The sequence below is a fragment of the Leptonychotes weddellii genome, chromosome 6 (genome assembly GCF_054177405.1).
Source record: "Leptonychotes weddellii isolate Sample4059 chromosome 6, ASM5417740v2, whole genome shotgun sequence".
In the NCBI taxonomy this organism is placed as follows: Eukaryota; Metazoa; Chordata; class Mammalia; order Carnivora; family Phocidae; genus Leptonychotes; species Leptonychotes weddellii.
In genome coordinates this window covers 51,581,914-51,600,822 of record NC_138374.1, presented here as the reverse complement: position 1 = coordinate 51,600,822, position 18,909 = coordinate 51,581,914, and the positions used below count along the sequence as shown (strand labels likewise).

The window sequence follows — 18,909 nt, the reverse complement described above, 5'->3', positions numbered from 1 at the left end:
TTCACTAGTAGGCTTTACTGTTAGTATTTTCATTCAGTCCACAAGTATCTAATGAGCTTACTTTGTGCCACACTCTGCTGGCACCAAGGAGTTCAAATAAGTCCCTTCCCTCAAGGACCCTGTAGAGGGGTTGCCGAGAATTCCCATCCCCACCCTCAAAAGAAGGAGACCCAGAGAAAAGACAGCAGAGCTTAGGTGGGTGAGGAAGCTGTATTTGAAGGCTGACTTTTGACAAAAAAATGGAAATATTCTGTATAGCTCCAGAGAGCAGAACTTACCTTTCCTACCTTATCACCAAGGTAAACTTTGCCATTCCAGCCAACCAGTTATTTTTTGTCTGTGTGGTGAAATATACATAACAAAATTTACCATTTTAACTATCTTAAAGTGTAAGTTTTGTAGCATTAAGTACATTCACATTGTTCTGTAGCTATCACCGCCATTCATCTCCGCAACTGAAACTCTGTTCACCTTAAATACCAACTTCCCATTGCCCCCTCTCCTCAGTCCCTGGAAATCACCATTCTACTTTCTGTCACTATGAATTTCACCTCTGTAGATACCTTACGTAAGTGGAATCACCAAGCAGTTGTAATTTTGGCTCCTCCTGAAATGCCTGTATCTCCTTTTGCATTCAAATCCTATCTATTGGGGCGCCTGGGTGGCTCAGTTGGTTGAGTGTCTGCCTTGGGATCAGGTCATGATCCCAGAGTCCTGGGATTAGGCCCTGCTTTGGGCTCCCTGCTCAGCGGGGAGCCTGCTTCTCCCTCTCCCTTTGCTGCTCCCCCTGCTTGTGCACGTGTTCTCTCTCTCTCAAATAAATAAAATCTTAAAAACAACAACAAAAAACAAATCCTATCTCTCTGTCAAGGTTTAGTTTATATGTCTGTTCTTTTTTTTTTTTAAGATTTTATTTATTTGACAGGGAGAGAGAGAGCGCGAGCGCACAAGCAGGGTGAGTGGCAGGCAGAGGCAGAGGGAGAAGCAGGCTCCCCGCAGAGCAGAGGGAGCCCAATGTAGGACTCTATCCCAGGACCCCGGGATCATGACCTGAGCCGAAGGCAGTCGCCTAACCAACTGAGCCACCCAGGAGCCCTATGTGTTTATTCTAAACATTCTACTATACACGTCCAGTAATCTCATTCCCCTTTGAAGTCTTGTTCCAGTGCTGTCTTTGTAAAGTTAGCTCACTTTTCCCTTTTGTATCCTCCCCAAAATGTTTCCTAAGATTCTTGAGGGAAATGGCCATATACTTGTCCATCCTTACATATCAATACATTCTTGTAAATTGGTGGCTTTCACGTTGTAGATTCTCCAGAAATACTTTTTGATTTTCCTCTAACTATGAAAGATAACTAAAGATTGGGAAGCAGATTGGAGTACCAACTAATAGAAACAGCATTCGGGTAGTGATCTGGCACTGAGTTGAAGATAAGTTTGGTTTGGGTATGTAAAGCTATGGAGCTAGGCCTTAGGTTCTCAAAACTGGAGTGCAGGTGAGGAAAGAAGCATGGAAGTGTTTGTTGAAGCCATGAAAATGGTATGAAAGTATACACAAAGAACAGAGACTTAAGGAGCATCCACAGAAGGAGGAGGGAGAGGAACCATTGGAGAGGGTAGGTGTAAGAGGATAAGGAAGGGATATAGAGTGTCGTGGAAGCTGAGGAAGTGAACAGTGTCAAGCACTCACTACGGATCTGATGTGGAATGATGTATTTCATCACTGAGTTTGGACTTGGGGTCTCACTTTACCTTGCTTCATGTTCCTGAAGTATGGGGCCCAAAGGTGATTCTAACCCCAAGGCTGGCTCTGTAAATAACCTTGTTTTTCTATAGAACTTGTTGGTTTGGGGAGATGTGGGCTGGTTCAGTTAATGAAAGATCAAATGTTGTAACATGTAACTGTATAACTTATGTTAATGTAAAGCTCTACTGTTTACAATTATTTTCACATATGTTATTCTGTTTTCACAGCATCTCCTCCATTTTATGGATGAGAAAATTGTATGTGAAAGTACTCTGTAAAATTTATGTAAATCCTGGTGAAAATTTTGGTGGTGGTAGTTTTTGCTATCACTAATAACTACTTTGTAATTTATTTTGAATATTTGAGCAAGTAATTTCGAAGTTTTAAATTGCCAAATAATTTCTTGTTGTTTGCACATATTAAAACACTCGTTGGTCACCAGTTTGGCATTTTTTTTTTTTTAATTTTTAAAGATTTTATCCATTTATTTGACAGAGAGAGAGAGGGAACACCAGCAGGGGGAGTGGGAGAGGGAGAAGCAGGCTTCCTGCCGAGCAGGGAGCCTGATGCGGGGCTCGATCCCAGGACCCTGAGATCATGACCTGAGCTGAAGGCAGACGCTTAACGACTGAGCCACCCAGGCACCCCCACTTTGGCATTTTAAAACTAAAGTTGCAGAGTTGTCTTTTTTTTTTTTTTTAAGTTCTAATAATTAAAAAACTTTAAAAAAGTTTCAAGGATTACATATACTTGCCTTTCCATGGGAGTATAACAATTGGAGCTTTACGTGAATGACAGTTTTGTTTGGTTTGTATATTCTTTAACCTGTTAATTATCAAAGTTCAAAGAGGAAACATGATGTGAAAAGAGCATGGGCTTTCAAATTAGACAGAGCTTGATTACTAGCACTTCCACTTGAAGGAAATCCTGCATGTGAGTCTTTGGCAAGTTACTTACCTCTAAGAACTTCTGTTTCCTCATCAGTAAAATGGCAAAGGTACAAAGGTAATACAGGTTCGCTATCCCTTATCCAAAATCCTTGGGGCTGATTCAGAATTCTGGGGATTTTTAGAAGGGTAACACCCCAGTAGGGTTTGGGGCCCCCAATTTATAATCAAACACGTTAATATCAAATGTGAATATGCATACTAAGTGGAATAAATAAAGGTTATAAATAGCCTCACATCAGTTCGAGTCAAATTTTCCCACCAAATGAGTTCAGGTTAGGTGAGGTTTTGTCTCCAAATAAGTTACCAAAAAACTTTCGGTTTTCAGAGCTTTATGGATATCGGAATTTCGGATAAGGGATTATGGACCTGTACTTCCCTTATAGGGTTGTTATGAAGATTTAAACAAGATAAGCCGAAAACACATTACACAATGCTGGGTAGGTACTCAATAATTATTAACTTTTTTTTCTCTTGGAGATAGAAGTTTTTGTTTGTTTGCTTTTTAATTTATAAATCTCGGGTTCTCATCTTTTTCTGAAAGGAGCTATTTTGATTTCCCTTAAATCATGTAATGGGATCAGAGAGGGGCTAGAGGCCAAGTCTTGAGAATGCAAGAAATGGGATGAGAAAGAAAGCAAGAGGTGAGGCTTAGGCTTGGCATTAGCAACCAGTCTGGATTTTTACCAGGTAACTTTTCAAGGTGATGGTCGATTGAGCTTTGCTGGTTGGGGAGTCAACGCTCTAAGTTCTCTAGAGTCTTAAGAGGAAAGCTTGTGACCCTCTTGTTGCTTCTTTGTTTTTCCACAGAGTGATAGAAGGAAGTCAAGGCACCATTATGACTCAGATGAGAAATCAGAAACAAGAGAAAATGGTGTTACAGATAACTTGGATGCTCCCAAGCCCAAAAAAGCTAAAATGAAAGAGAAGCTAAATGGAGACACTGAAGAAGGATGTAATAATAGACTTTCAGATGAATTTTCTAAATCTCATAAGTCAAGAAGAAAAGATCTGTCAAATGGAGATATTGGTGAATATGAAAAAAAATCAAAGCGAATGTCATCCTTAGATAGTTCTGCTCATAAATCAAGTGATAATAAACTAGAGGAGGTATGAATACTTTTTGTTATGCATTTGCCATTATCCTTGAAATACAGGCTAATTTGATTTTTTAGACTAATTAGAATTGATTCCATAATGTTTCCTGCTTAGTGTCCAGTACCCTCAGTTGGACAGTGGAGTCTATACAGCTGAAACCTGATGAGCCTTTTATTCTTTGTCCCTTGTTTCTGTCATTATATTGCCTTTTTCTTTGGGTGGGGGTGGGGGGGGATGTAAATGTAAACCTTTCCTGTACATTTGGGTTCCTAAATAGTTTTTCCAAATTGCTTATTGATGGTCACCTACTTGATTTCTTATGGTTATTTCAGTCCCTACCAGTACTCATGAATTGACGTCTGACTTCCTGAAACAAGGTACATAAAGCCTCTTGACTTTGTGTATTTTGCCTTCTGCTTTTTCTGCTTCTGTAACAATAGCAACTCTAAGTGATCTTTAGATCTTATTGTAACTCAATCTTAAAGCTGTTTGCATTTTTTAAACAAAAATGAAACCTAAAAATGATCTGAAGAAATCTGTTCTGGATATTAATTTTTTGGGAGGTGTAGAAAACATGCTTAGTGTAGAATTTGCTTTGCTGGACCCATTGCTTTTGCCCATACCTGTTAGAGTAGATATTTTCTTGCACAGAATTTATTCAATTTGTTCTTGCAGTTTTCCTCTAGCAGAGTTCATAGATTTGTCTAGGTATCATAAATTGTCAGTAACTCAAGTCCTCCGAAAGAAACAACATTGAAAGTCTTGATAATTCTTGGTAATCAGTAGTTCTTTATATTTTAAAATCTGATGGTTGCCAATAATTTAAATATATCTGAGCCTAATTTAATGTGTAATCTTTGGAGAGCTTTGGGAAAACATGTTGAATTTTTGCCTTAAAATACGGCATTTTTTTATTTGTGAATTTGGTATTTGTCAGGAAGCACATATGTTAGAGAGTTGATCTAAATAAGGCCCTACAAATTTGTATTGCTGGTAGCAGAATGTACGGGATTGATTTTGCTCTGTTGGGATTTTACCCGGTACAATGCTTTGTATTATAATAGGCTTAATTGTTTATTATTTTTTTAGATCACACTTGGGTTCAGGAATTCTACTTCTAGGCATTTATCTTCCTAAAGAGATAATCATGAGGTGTGCAGGGATGTATGAAACTCTTATCAGAGTGTTGTTGATACTAGCAAAAAATTTATGCATCCTAAATGTCTGATAGTAGGCAGTTGATTTTAGAAAATATGCTAGATCTATGCAATAGATGACATCTATCCTAAAGGTTGTAGAAGAGTGTTAAAAAGGTATTCAGGGGGTGCCTGGCTGGCTCAGTAGAGCGTGTAACTCTTGATCTCAGGGTCATGAGTTCAAAAAAATAAATAAATAAATAATTATTAAAAGGTATTCAGTGTATCCTATTAAATGAAAAAAAACACACATTACAATACAGTATATACAGTATTGTTTTTATTTAAAAACATTTAGGGGTGCCTGACTGGCTCAATTGGTAGAGCATGTGACTTAATCACAGCATCATGAGTTTGAGCCCCATGTTGGATGTGGAGATTACTTAAAAATAAATAAATAAAATTTATATGTGCATAGACTGAGGTTTGGAGGAGTGTTTGTTTCAAATGTGGCTTTAGCTGACTGGATTATAGTTTTATTTCTGTTTATATGTGGCTTCTACAATGAAAATGTATTACTTTTGTAATAAATTTTTTTTTCTTTTTAATCTTAAGATAATAGCCTTGAGGTTTACTTAAATGGCTTATAATTTCAGTTTGATATTATGTCTTTTATCTGGTTCTCTGTTTGAAACTGCTATTGTGTATGGTTCTGGAACTACTTTCTTTAAACATAGCAATAATAAGGTTAACAGATATATTGTCTTCGTTCTATATACACATTGACTAGTATACAGAGTTTTCAGTAGATGTTAAATGATTATGTCATGCTAACCTGTGTATGTGTTAAAGAAATTTTCAAGCTTATAGGAACTTTTCTTTGTTTTGGTGACCTAAAACATGCTATTTAGAGCCATAGAACAACTTTTTTTTAACATTTATTTTTAGAAACAATTTACTTTCCTCATTGTGTAATTTTTTTTAGGTTGGTTTATAGGCTTCTGTTAGACCTTGTAATTAATATTGTCTGTATCTGTGAATATGACTTAGATGATCAAATAGCTCTTCTGTAATGTCTCAATCAAATGGAAATATATTTTGATTTATGTAGTAGATGTATTTTCAAAGGGAGTTTTATTTGTGAGTTAATAATTTTAAAATGTACTGTGGGAGGGGCGCCGGGGTGGCTCAGTCGGTTAAGTGTCCGACTCTTGATTTCGGCTCAGGTTGTGATCTCATGGAGCCTGATGTTGGGCTTCATGCTGGGTATGGAGCCTGCTTAAGATTCTCTCTCTCTCTCTCTTCCTCTACCCCATCCCCCCCCCAAAAAAAAAGAAAAATGAGAAAAATAAAATGTACTGTGGGAAAATGTATTGAGTAAACTTGCTATTTAAAGGGATACTTTTGAAATTAAAAGGGTCTTCCACTAATGTATCATGTAAGTTAATCTACAGAATTTTTGCAGGTACTAACTAAAGTTGATTTACTAAAACAAAAAATGGTAAATGAGTAAGATTCTAAATATCTAGTTGAATATGAACTATATTAGTTAGAACTTTGATTTCATTTTAACAGACCCTAACACGTGAACAGAAAGAAGGAGCCTTCTCCAATTTCCCTATTTCTGAAGAGACAATAAAGCTTCTAAAAGGTACTATGAATTTTAATGGATATACAACTGAAAATCTACAACTAGGATTTTATAAAAAAATCTTTGCCTCTTCTGACCAAAAGGAGAATATAGGAAGCATAAGAGAAGTAGCTGTTCTTTAATTGCAGTTATTTCTACATCATCCTTTTTGATATTCTAACCGGTGTTTAACTTTAAATAATTGTATGTATTTGTCAGAAGTGTCAGAACAATTTTTTTTTTTTTTTAATTCCTCTTTGCGGTAGGAATAACTGTAAATATCACTAGGTATTGTATTTTTAGGCTGACGTTGAGGAATCTGGGTTGTCATTTTCAAATAAAAATATTTTTTCCTAAAGCTAATCTTAAATATATTTCAATGAAATCTCATTTTACAGGTCGAGGGGTATCATATCTCTTTCCTATTCAAGTTAAGACCTTTGGTCCTGTATATGAAGGAAAAGATTTAATTGCTCAAGCACGGACAGGAACAGGAAAGACATTCTCTTTTGCCATCCCCTTGATTGAAAGACTCCAAAGAAATCAAGAGACAATTAAAAAAAGCCGCTCACCAAAGGTAACCATTACAGGGAGTAAAAGGTTTAAAACATTAATGGAAAGGGAAAGGAAGAATATACTGATCTTAAGTTCAATTACCCCCAAGATAGAAAAGTTAGCTCTGTGGCATAAAGTAAAAATTTAGATCCTAAAGCAAAAATTAGTTGATTTTTAACATAAATCTCAAGTAAAGTTGAATGAAGTGGTTATTTTGCATATGAATGTAATGTATGGATCCATAGATGTCTTTGATAAATGTATGTTATGAAGCCAGCATGTCTAATTTTAGGTATGTTTATAGTGAGTATATTTAGTGACCTTCTCTTCTTTTTTTTCAGTCTTGATCTTTGCTTTTAAACAATGAATTTGCTAAAGAGGTATTCATTTATTTAATCATTCAGTAATAATATCATCTATTTCACTGGTTGACTTTTTAAGAAGAGATTATAGAAATGATTTTGTTAGTCCCTATGTTATTGGGGTACTGGAGATCAGTCTTAATTATAGTAGAGAACAGAGAGGACTTAGTGAAATTTTAGCCTAAAATTTGATGTTTTCAGAACCTGTATTCACTTTAAGGTTAATAAAAGTGAAGAAGAAAAACAATCAGTATCATAATTTGAACAGATATGTGACTAAAAGTAATTTGTTCTTTGAGACTCCTAAATGGTATTGCAATATGAAAGTAAATTCACATGTATTAATATAATTAAGTCATAATGGTCTTGGATTAGGTTGGCCAACAGGAAATACCTTTTTTTTTAAAGATATTATTTATTTATTTGAGACAGAGAGAATGAGAGAGAGAGAGCACATGAGAGGGGGGAGGGTCAGAGGGAGAAGCAGGCTCCCTGCCGAGCAGGGAGCCCGATGTGGGACTCGATCCCAGGACTCCAGGATCATGACCTGAGCCGAAAGCAGTCGCTTAACCAACTGAGCCACCCAGGCGCCCAGGAAATACCTTTTTTAGAGAGTTTTTTTTCTTAGGTGAAATTAGGAAAGACTGCAAGTAATAGAAATAGGACACATTCCAACACTGCCTTAAAAAGCTTTTATGCTAGAAGGACATCATTGGAGAGTCCAGCTCCACCACTTCTAGCTGTTTGATCTTGGGCAAAACTCTTTAACTTCTCTGAGACTCAGGTTCCTCATCTGTACAATTAGGATAATTATGCCACCTCATAGGGTTTTTGTGAGGATTGAATTATGTAATTCACGTAAAGCACTAGTTCTGTGCCAGGCACTGTTTGAAGTGTAAGGAATACAGTAACTTAAATTAACGTAAATCCCTGTCACCATGGAGCTAATATTTTAGTGCATGAGACAGATAGTAAACAAATAAATAAAGCATAAATATTTTACATGACATGAGTGCTAAGGCGAAACAGTTAAGGGAGGAGTGAAGCATATGAAAAGAGGGTTAAGAACCTCATTGAGAAAGTGAGTTTTGAAGAGAGACCTGAAGGAAGAGGGGAGGGGAGGGTATTATAAATCTAAGTTATTGTTCTTGTTGTCATTTGTGTTGTCTTTATTTTTTAATTTTTGTGTGTGTATGTGCTCTGTCTTTAAATACTATGACTTTAATGTTGAGATTCCTAGTTTTAAATGCACCTTAAAAAAAAGTCTTCTCAGTTTGAATTTAGATGTTTTTAGAAAAGTATCTTTTTATTTTTTAAACCTCTTGCTTAGGTTCTTGTTTTGGCTCCTACAAGGGAACTGGCAAACCAAGTAGCCAAAGACTTCAAAGATATCACTAGGAAACTCAGTGTGGCATGTTTTTATGGTGGAACATCCTATCAAAGCCAAAGTGAGTAAATATGTATGATAGTAGTGCAAAGATCTATTTGCTACTTAAATCTGAAGAAATAATGTGAAAACATATATTTGATCTTTATATATTACTGCTATTTCTCTCCTCTCACAGTTAATCATATTCGAAATGGTATTGACATCTTGGTCGGGACTCCTGGTCGTATCAAAGACCATCTGCAGAGCGGCCGATTAGATCTTTCTAAACTGCGCCATGTTGTGCTTGATGAAGTGGATCAAATGTTAGATTTAGGTTTTGCTGAACAAGTTGAAGATATTATCCATGAATCCTACAAAACTGGTATATCCTAATTCAAAATAAACCCATTAGCAATTATCCTTATATTTAAAAGCTTACAAATTTTTTATTTCATAATTATTATTATATTGTCCCCAGTGTTCTAACAAAGCTAAAGTTACTTGGTTCCTGTTCTCTTCCTGAACAAGAAAGTACAATGCGACCTTTAACTGTTTGTTAGCTTCCTATGCTTTCCTTCATGTATTATTTTTTTTTTTTTATTTTTATGTTAATCCCCATACATTACATCATTAGTTCTAGATGAAGTGTTCCATGATTCATTGTTCATGCACAACACCCAGTGCTCCATGCAGAACGTGCCCTCCTCAATACCCACCACCAGGCCAACCCATCCTCCCACCCCCCCATGTATTATTTTTTATAGTCAGTAGATTTATTACTAACTCATTTTACTGATTTCTTTGCTCATTGTCCCTTTTTAAATTCTCACCTTCTTTCTGGGGTCAGTTTTCTTCATATTTTCCTGCAGTTTTGAAAGTTGAAAGTTTTAATAATTGTAATGAAGTTTGTATGTTCAAAATGGACCCCAAATTTTTAATTTTTTATGATTTCTTTGAAGTTTGGGGGGGATTTTCAGGAGCTGACTACATCATGGATGTTAAGAAAGCATTTGATTTTTTTTGTTGTTTATTTAAGATTCTGAAGACAATCCTCAGACTTTACTTTTTTCTGCAACTTGCCCACAGTGGGTATACAAAGTTGCAAAAAAATACATGAAATCCAGATACGAACAGGTTGACCTTGTCGGAAAAATGACTCAAAAGGCTGCAACTACTGTGGAAGTAAGTAGCTTTCTGGCATGATAGATTGTAGCTTTTAGTTGGTATTTGAAATTTGTTGAAGCTAAACTTAAGTTTTGGGTACTAGTTCAGGCCAAATCCCATCCCTTCCCTTTCCCTTTCTTTCTAAGATTATTCATTTATTTGTCAGAGAGAGAGAGCACACACGCACAAGCAGGGGGAGTGGCAGGCAGAGGGAGAAGCAGGCCCACTGCTGAGCAAGAAGCCTGATGTGGGACACATCCTAGGACTCTTGGGATCATGACCTGAGCTGAAGGCAGATGCTTAACTGACTGAGCCACCCAGGCATCCCCAAATCTTTCTTTTTGCCTTTAGTCAGTAAGATACCTGTGTATTTCTATGGTCTGAGACAGAGGAGTAGAATAGAATAAATCCGAGAAGAAAAGTATGTTAACAGACAAGTCCTAACAAGTGATATACAGGCAGCTGTAGAGAGAGACTTAAAGTATGTAGAAAAGGACAAAGGGGGCAGTTTATATCAATTTGAAGAGAATAGCACTGGGATAATGTGTTAAAAGCTTAGGTGAAAAAGTTAGATCTCCATCTCATACCGTATACCAAAAAAATTCTCAAAAGAATTTATTTTTTTAAAGATTTATTTAAGAGAGAGAGCGCGTGTGCATGGGGTGGGAGGAGGGGCTGAGGGAGAGAGAGTCACAAGTAGACTGTGCTGAGCGCCGAGCCCAAAGTGGGGCTCGATCCCATGACTCCCAAGATCATGACCTGAGCCAAAACCAAGAGTCAGACACTTGACTGCGCCACCCAGGTGCCCCCTCAAAAGAATTTTAAAAAGTGAGCCATAAAATCATTTAAAGCAGTGTAGATGAACAGTTGATTTCAGGAAAGGGAAAGCTTTTCTAAACATAAAGTCAGAAGAAGATACCATAAAGGAAAAGGATAATTTTCACTCCATAAAAATTCAAACTAATAGTATATTTAAAAAAAAATTAAGGGGGGGTGGTGCCTGGCTGGCTCAGTCAGAAAGTGTGACTTGATCTCAGGGTCATGAGTTTGAGTCCCATGTTGGATGTAGAACTTACTTAAAAGGAAAGGAAAGAGGGCGCCTGGGTGGCTCACTTGGTTAAGCGACTGCCTTCGGCTCAGGTCATGATCCTGGAGTCCCAGGATCGAGTCCCGCATCGGGCTCCCTGCTCGGCAGGGAGTCTGCTTCTCCCTCTGACCCTCCTCCCTCTCATGCTCTCTGTATCTCATTCTCTCTGTCTCAAATAAATAAATAAAATCTTTAAAAAAAAAAGGAAAGGAAAGAAAACAGAAAAGAGATTGGAAACGAATTAAGGTAATATTTGCATTTATGAAAGGTACCGTATACGTCACTTTCCATTTAATAGATGTATGTATATGTGTATGTGTACATAAATAAAAATAGTCTAAATAAGCAATAGTATAATGTATAAGTACAGTGGAATGGTTAAAAAGAATGAATTTGGGGGCGCTTGGGTGGCTCAGTTAAGCGTCTGCCGTCAGCTCAGGTCATGATCCCAGGATCCTGGGATCAAGCCCCGCATCAGGCTCCCTGTTCAGTGGGGAGACTACTTCTCCCTCTCCCTCTGCTGCTCCCCCTGCTTGTGCTCTCTCTCTCTGTCAAATAAATAAATAAAATCCTTAAAAAAGAGAGAGAGAATGAATTTGAGTGGCAAAAACTAAATTACAAAATGATACATATAGAATTATACTGTATATATATATATCTAGAGATCATGACCTGAGCCGAAGGACAGACACTTAACTGCCTAAGCCACCCGGGCGCCCCTAGAGTTATACTATATTTTCCAAAAAATAGACAAATAATGCTAAATGGATTCTTTAGATATTTATGTAAATGTATAGAGATAGGTTGGAAAGAGAAATATCAAATTACTGGTAATAATCACTTCTGGAAAAGAGAACTTATAGTACAGAATAGTGAAAGGAAGCTAGCTTTTGTATTTTGTAATGGCTGAAAATTTTCTTTCTTTTTTTTTTAAAGATTTTATTTATTTATTTGACAGAGAGAGAGCACAGATAGGCAGAGTAGCAGGCAGAGGGAGAAGCAGGCTCTCCACAGAGCAGAGACCTGAGCTGAAGGCAGACGCCCAACCGACTGAGCCACTCAGGCACCCCTGGTTGAAAATTTTCTGGGAGTAAAATGTATCAGTGAAAAAAATTTATTAAGGATGTTTTCGAACATATGCAGAAATTGAGTATTTATAAGGGACCTGATGTACCCATCACCAGGCTTTAAGGATGATCTTTTCTAAACCCCCATACCTTCTTCATTCCTACCTTTCTTTTTTTTTTTTTTTAAGATTTTATTTATTTGTCAAAGAGAGAGAGCACAAGCAGGGGGAGCGGCAGGCAGAGGGAGAAGTAGGCTCCCCGCTGAGTAGGGAGCCTGATGTGGTGTTCGATCCCTGGACCCTGGGATCATGACCTCAGCTGAAGGCAGCTGCTTAACCGACTGAGCCACCCAGGTGTCCCTCATTCCTACCTTTGAAGCAATCCAGTCATCCTTTCATTTTCATGTAATTGTATATAATTTTTAAAGGATAAGTATTCTTTTGGGGCACCTGTGTGGCTCAGTCAGTTAAGCGTCTGCCTTCGGCTCAGGTCATGATCCCCAGGGTCCTGGGATCGAGCCCCACATCGGGCTCCCTGCTCAGCTCCCTGCTCTGCTGCTCACTCTCCCTCTGTGCTCTCCCTCACTTTCGCTCTCACAAATAAATAAAATCTTTAAAAAATAAATAAAGGATAAGTATTCTTCAAAAAACAAAACAAAAACCACAGTTATTATCACAGTAGGAAAAACCCAGTGCTTCTTTAGTATTATTAAATATCTAGTATCCACATTACCCTAGTTGTCTTTTTTTTTAAATAGTTTCAGTCTGGGGCGCCTGGGTGGCTCAGTTGGTTAAGCGACTGCCTTCGGCTCAGGTCATGATCCTGGAGTCCCGGGATCGAGTCCCGCATCAGGCTCCCTGCTCGGCAGGGGGTCTGCTTCTCCCTCTGCCCTCTTCCCTCTCGTGCTCTCTGTCTCTCATTCTCTCTCTCTCAAATAAATAAATAAAATCTAAAAAAAAAAAAAATAGTTTCAGTCTGGATCCAAATAAGATCTTTAAATTGCCACTGGTTTGGGGTGCTGGGGTGGCTCAGTCGGTTTAAGCGCCCAACTCTTGATTTCAGCTCAGGTCTTGATCTCAGGGTTAGGACTTTCAAGCCCTGCCTACTTAAAAAAAGATAAATTGCCACTGGTTTATTTTTCTCTTAAATCTTTTATAATGTACATGTTCCTCTGTCTCTTTTTTCTTCCAATTTTTTGTTAAAAGGAAATGATCATTTTTCAAATGATGAATTTCCCACAGTCTCAATTTAGCTGATTTGCATTTCTGTGGGTATTATTTAACATGTCCCTCCACCTTCATTTTCCTGTGAATTGATGGTTGGATTGTGAGGCTTGATCAGATTTAGATTCTTATTTTGTTTTGTTTTTTTGAGAATGGGGAAGAAGCAAGACTTTGTCATAGGTGGTACAAATGATTCTTTGGTTTCTTCTTTGTTCTTTTTTGTTTTCTAGGTGCTCTGTAATTAATATGTATTACATTTTAAAAACAATTTTTTGAGATACATGTTAAAATGCACAGATTTAGAATATACAACATCAGTTTTCCTCCAACATTGTTTTATTTATTATTATTACTGTTTTAAAAATTCTTTACTTAAAAATCAATTTAGTTAACGTATACTGTATTATTAGTTTCAGGGGTAGAATTTAGAGATTCATCAGTTGCATGTAACACCCAGTGCTCATTGCGTTAAGTGGCCTCTTTAAAGCCCATCACCCAGTTACCCCATCTCCCCATCCACCTCCCCAACATTATTGTTTTAAAGATTTTATTTTTTTAATTCTTTTTGCTTTTATTTCATTTTATTATTTTTTAAATATTGTATTTTGTTATTTGTCAGAGAGAGGGAGAGAAAGAGCCTAAGCAGGGGGAGCAGCAGGCAGAGGGAAAAGCGGGGAGCCCGAGGCGGGACTCAATCCCAGGACCCTGGGATCATGACCTGAGCAGAAGGCAGACACTTTTTGACTGACTGATCCACCAGGTGCCCCAAGTCAAAAGAGTTTTACAGTGACCACTCATATAGCCACCAGCTAGATCCTACCATTAATATTTCACTATATATGAATTTCACTTTATATTTCACTTATATCCATCTTTTTTATTCCTTTCATATTGCAGAAACGAGCATAGTTCCTCATAAGTACTTTAGCATGTATATTGTTAACTAGAGTTCGATGTTTTCAAATCTTTTGAGGCAAAATTCACAAAATTAAATAAACTGTATATAACATCTACAATTGAGTGTTTGTACATACGTGATGTTCTGCAACCATAGCTTCTCTCTACTGCCAGAACTTCATCACCCCAAAAGGAAACCCCATAACCATGAAGCAGTTAGTTCCTCCCCATTCTCCCTTTTTCCTAGCCCCTGGCATCACCAATCTGCTTTCTGTCCCTAGGGACTTACCTATTTTGCATACTTCATATAAATGTGATCATATGTGACTTTTTGTGTTGGGCTTCTTTTAGTTAGTATATTTTTGAGGTTCATATAACATTTAGTTTTTAAAAGATAAGATTTACATACAATAAACCCAGAATTTTAAGTACATTTGTTCAGTTTTGACAAATTCGTAACATGTGTATCACCCAAACCCCTACCCAAATATAGAAATATTACCATCATCCCAGAAATTTCCCTCATGTCCCTACTCAGTCAAGTCCCCTATCCAGAGATAGCTACTGTTCTGATTTCTTTTCTTTTTTTTTTTTTTTTTAAGTGGGCATGGAGCCTGCTTAAAAACATGGGGCTTAAACTCACTACCCTGAGATTGAGACCTGAGCTGAGATCAAGAGTCAGCCACTTAACTGACTGAGCCACCCAGGCTCCCTTGTTCTGAATTTTTTCTACCGTAGATTAGCTTTGCCTATTCTAGAGCTTGATATAAATGGAATCCTGTGTGTATTCTCTTTCTGTAAGGCTTCATTTACCTAGCATATGTTTTGAGATTAATCCATATTGTTGCATGTATCAGTAGTTGATTCTTTTCTCTTTTTTTAGCTCCTTTTAATTATTGAATAGTATGACATTGTATAAATATACTACAATTTGTTTATCCTTTCACCTGTTGATGGCCATTTGTATATTGTTTTTAAGTGGGTTTGGGGAGAATTGTTTTATTGTATGCCAGAAAGGTCGATTCTTGAACAAATAGAAAAAATATATACAAAATAAGTCTTTTTCACTAATTTTAATGAAACAGATACTTGGTATTTTCTTTCCTCAAAGCATTTGGCCATCCAGTGCCATTGGTCTCAGAGGCCAGCAGTTATTGGAGACGTCCTTCAAGTCTACAGTGGGTCTGAAGGGAGGGCTATTATTTTCTGTGAAACCAAAAAGAATGTAACTGAAATGGCCATGAATCCACATATAAAACAGGTAAGTATTTTCTCATGCTTTCTCTAATTGAGATTATAGGGATGATTCATTGAACAAAAATACTGTCCTTTGTGGACTAGGTTTGATAATCTTTTTTTTTTTTTTTTTTTTTAATGAGAGAAAGAGAAGGGCGGGGGAGAGAGAGCATGCCTGGGGGTACAGAGAGAAAGGCAGAGGGAGAGGGAGAGAGAGAGAATCCCAAGCAGGCTCCCTGCCCAGTATGGAGCCCAGCAGGGGAGGCTTGATCTCACGACTCTGAGATCATGAGCCGAAATCAAGAGTCAGACACTTAACCGACTGAGCCATCCAGGCACCCCAAGATTGTCAGTTTTAGAATTGAGTCTAATTCAGAAGGAAGTTATAGCCAGCCTGTCATGATCTTTTAAGTCAGGATAGAAGTCTACCCATTTTCCTGAGAAGGCTTTTTAAGACTTTGCATAATGTGATCTTGAAAATATAAAAGTGAAACAAAATGAGTTTCTGTGAGCAAGAGGGGGTAGTATTTTAAAGTTGTGTTATAAAATGAATCACAAATATTTATTGAATGAATGGCTCAGAATACTAAGTCTATATGTCTTTTTTAACTTTTTATAGTAGAAAATTTTAAACATATACAAAAGTTGACAGTGTAATGAACCCCTATGTATTCATTCTCCAGCTGCAACAGTTATCCTATTTCATCCACATGCCCACTCACTTCCTGCTCCTGAATTATTTTGATGGAAACCCTAGATAACATATTATTACATCCATAAATAATTGGGTATGTGTCTCTAAAAGAAAAGAATTGTTTTTTTTAAAGGTTTTATTAATCTATTTGACAGAGAGACACAGCGAGAGATGGAACACAAGCAGGGGGAGTGGAGAGGGAGAAGCAGTCTTCCCGCTGAGCAGGGAGCCCGATGTGGGGTTTGATCCCAGGACCCTGGGATCAGGACCTGAGTCAAAGGCAGAGACTTAACGACTGAGCCACTCAGGCGCCCCAAGAATTGTTTTTTTTTTTTTAAACTCAATACTGTTAACCACATTTATTTATTTTTTATTTTTTTAAAGATTTTATTTATTTATTTGACAGAGAGAGACACAGCGAGAGAGGGAACACAAGCGGGGGAGTGGGAGAGGGAGAAGCAGGCTTCCCGCCGAGCCCGATGCGGGGCTCGATCCCATAACCCTGGGATCATGACCTGAGCCGAAGGCAGATGCTTAACGACTGAGCCACCCAGGCGCCCCACTACTGTTACCACATTTAAAAATAACAGTAATTAATATCTTCAAATGTCAACTAGTGTTCAGATTGTCGATTGCCTCATGATTGTTTTTTCTTTTATGTTTTTTGTCTTGAATCTGGATCCAAATAAGATTCGTAAATTGTGTGATTTCATTAAGTCTCTTTAATATATGGATTCCTTTCTCATCTGTTTTCTTTTAAACATTTTTTTAAAGATTTTATTTATTTATTTGCCAGAGAGAGAGAGAGCACAAGTAGGCAGAGTGGCAGGCAGAGGGAGAGGGAGAAGCAGATACCCCGCTGATCAGGGAGCCCGATGCAGGGCTTGATCCCAGGACCCTGGGAGCATGACCTTAGCCAAAGGCAGATGCTTAACCGACTGAGCCACACAGGCGCCCCTCATCTATTTTTTTTCTTACAGCTTTTTTTGTTGTTTAAGAAACCAAGTTTCCATAATCTAGAGTATTGCTTCCTTGTGGCATCATTTAACATGTTCCTCTGTCTTCTGTATTTTCTGAAAATTCGGGTTGGTTTGTTTAATTAGGGCAAAACTATGTTATAGGAGTATATAATGTGTAGCTCGCTCTCTTTTTGTGATATTAACATCCATTGATAGTAATGCTATCAGTTCTTATGTCAGTATCTGTCCAATCATTTCTGTTGTTTGTGACTTGTTATCTGGTAGATTCCTGAAGAAGGGCTTATGGAAATAATATTGCCTGTTAATAATAGCATGTTTGTAAATTTATACCTGAAAACCATTTGGCTAGATATTAAAATTCTTGGTTCATGTTTTCTTTCCTTCATTGTCTTGAATATATTTTGCCATTGTTTTGGGGGTAAAGCATTCTGTAAAAAGTCTGATTCCAGTCTGTTTTTTTTTTTCTTATAATATTTTGCCTTCAGGCAAAAGACTTTCTAAATTTTTCTTTAAAAATCAGGGGCCCCTGGCTCAGGTTAAGTGTCCAACTCTTGGTTTCGGCTCAGGTTATGATCTTATGGGTTGTGAGATTGAGCCCCACATCAGGCTCTGCACTCAGCGGGGAGTCTGAAGATTCTCTCCTTCTGCCCTTCCCCACACTCTCACAGGTACTGTCTCTCTCTCTCTAAAATAAATAAATCTTTAAATCAGTAGTTTTTTTTTTTTTTAAATCAGTAGTTTTATTTGAATGTATTTTGTATTGTTCGTGGTCACTTTTTGTGGGTACCCTGTAGCTTCAAATATATTTTTTAATATTTCAGCAAAATTTTCTTGAATTATAATTTTTTGGTGTTTGGTTTGTCTGATTGCCTTTTTTTTTTCTTTAGGTCCTCTTTCTATGTTGGTTTCTTTTTTTTTTTCCTCTTCTTTGTCACTTTATCTCAAATCCTTTTCATCTCTTTATTTCACTTTTTCAAGATTTCCTATTTTTAAGGCATTAGCTCTTATGTTTGCTCAATCTTCTATTCCTTCCGGTAAAGTCTTCATTTGTGAAGAGTCTTTATCTTTCTGCTTCTTGGTTGAGTCATTTCACCTCTTTTTTTGTTTTTCTCATTTTGATTTTTCTTGTTCTTTCATGTATTATTTAAAAATTTCTCTTAGCTTGTTCAGACACATAATGTTATACTTTCCATTTGTTTTGTTGGGCATGCATTTCTAGAGCTCTTTCATGATTTGTGGGGATATTATTCTGCTTATTTTTTCCCTCTTCTAATTACTTTTTGTGGGATTCAGCTGTGGTCTTTTTAATTAAGTTTTTAATTTTATTTCCAGTATAATTAACATACAGTGTTATATTATTTCCAGGTGTACAGTACAGGATTCACCTATTCTATGCATTACTTAGTGCTCATGATGATGAGCATCTTTAATCCACATCATCTGTTTCACCCCTCCCCCAACTCTCCTCCCCTCTGGTAACTATCTGTTTGTTCTCTGTATTTAAGAGTTTGTTTCTTGGTTTATCTTTCTCCCTTTTTTTCTTTTTTTTCTTTGTTCATTTGTTTTCTTAAATTCCATATATGAGTAAAATCATATGGTATTTGTCCTTCTCTGACTCATTTCACTTAGCATCATACTCTCCAGCTCCATCCATGTTGCAAATGGTAAGATTTTGTTCTTTTTTTATGGCTGAATAATATTTCATTGTATATGCATA

The 18,909-nt window shown here is 37.1% G+C and overlaps 1 protein-coding gene across 6 annotated transcripts in view; it reads left to right on the top strand.

Annotated features, from left to right (window-relative positions):
• Nucleotides 1-18,909, top strand: part of DDX50 (DExD-box helicase 50) — a 37,711-nt gene that overhangs the window by 722 nt on the left and 18,080 nt on the right. For 2 of the 6 annotated variants that reach the window (XM_081824154.1, XM_081824149.1), the window contains exons 2-10: nt 3,081-3,134; nt 3,505-3,804; nt 6,504-6,579; nt 6,957-7,135; nt 8,806-8,923; nt 9,041-9,226; nt 9,881-10,026; nt 15,394-15,543; nt 17,759-17,860. In XM_081824154.1, coding sequence (XP_081680280.1) covers nt 3,081-3,134; nt 3,505-3,804; nt 6,504-6,579; nt 6,957-7,135; nt 8,806-8,923; nt 9,041-9,226; nt 9,881-10,026; nt 15,394-15,543; nt 17,759-17,860 — 1,311 coding nt within the window. Of the gene's footprint in view, nt 1-3,022; nt 3,135-3,504; nt 3,805-6,503; nt 6,580-6,956; nt 7,136-8,805; nt 8,924-9,040; nt 9,227-9,880; nt 10,027-15,393; nt 15,544-17,758; nt 17,861-18,909 lie in introns of all 6 variants that reach the window. The other 4 variants (XM_081824155.1, XM_081824150.1, XM_081824152.1 and 1 more) reach the window with 4 other exon arrangements.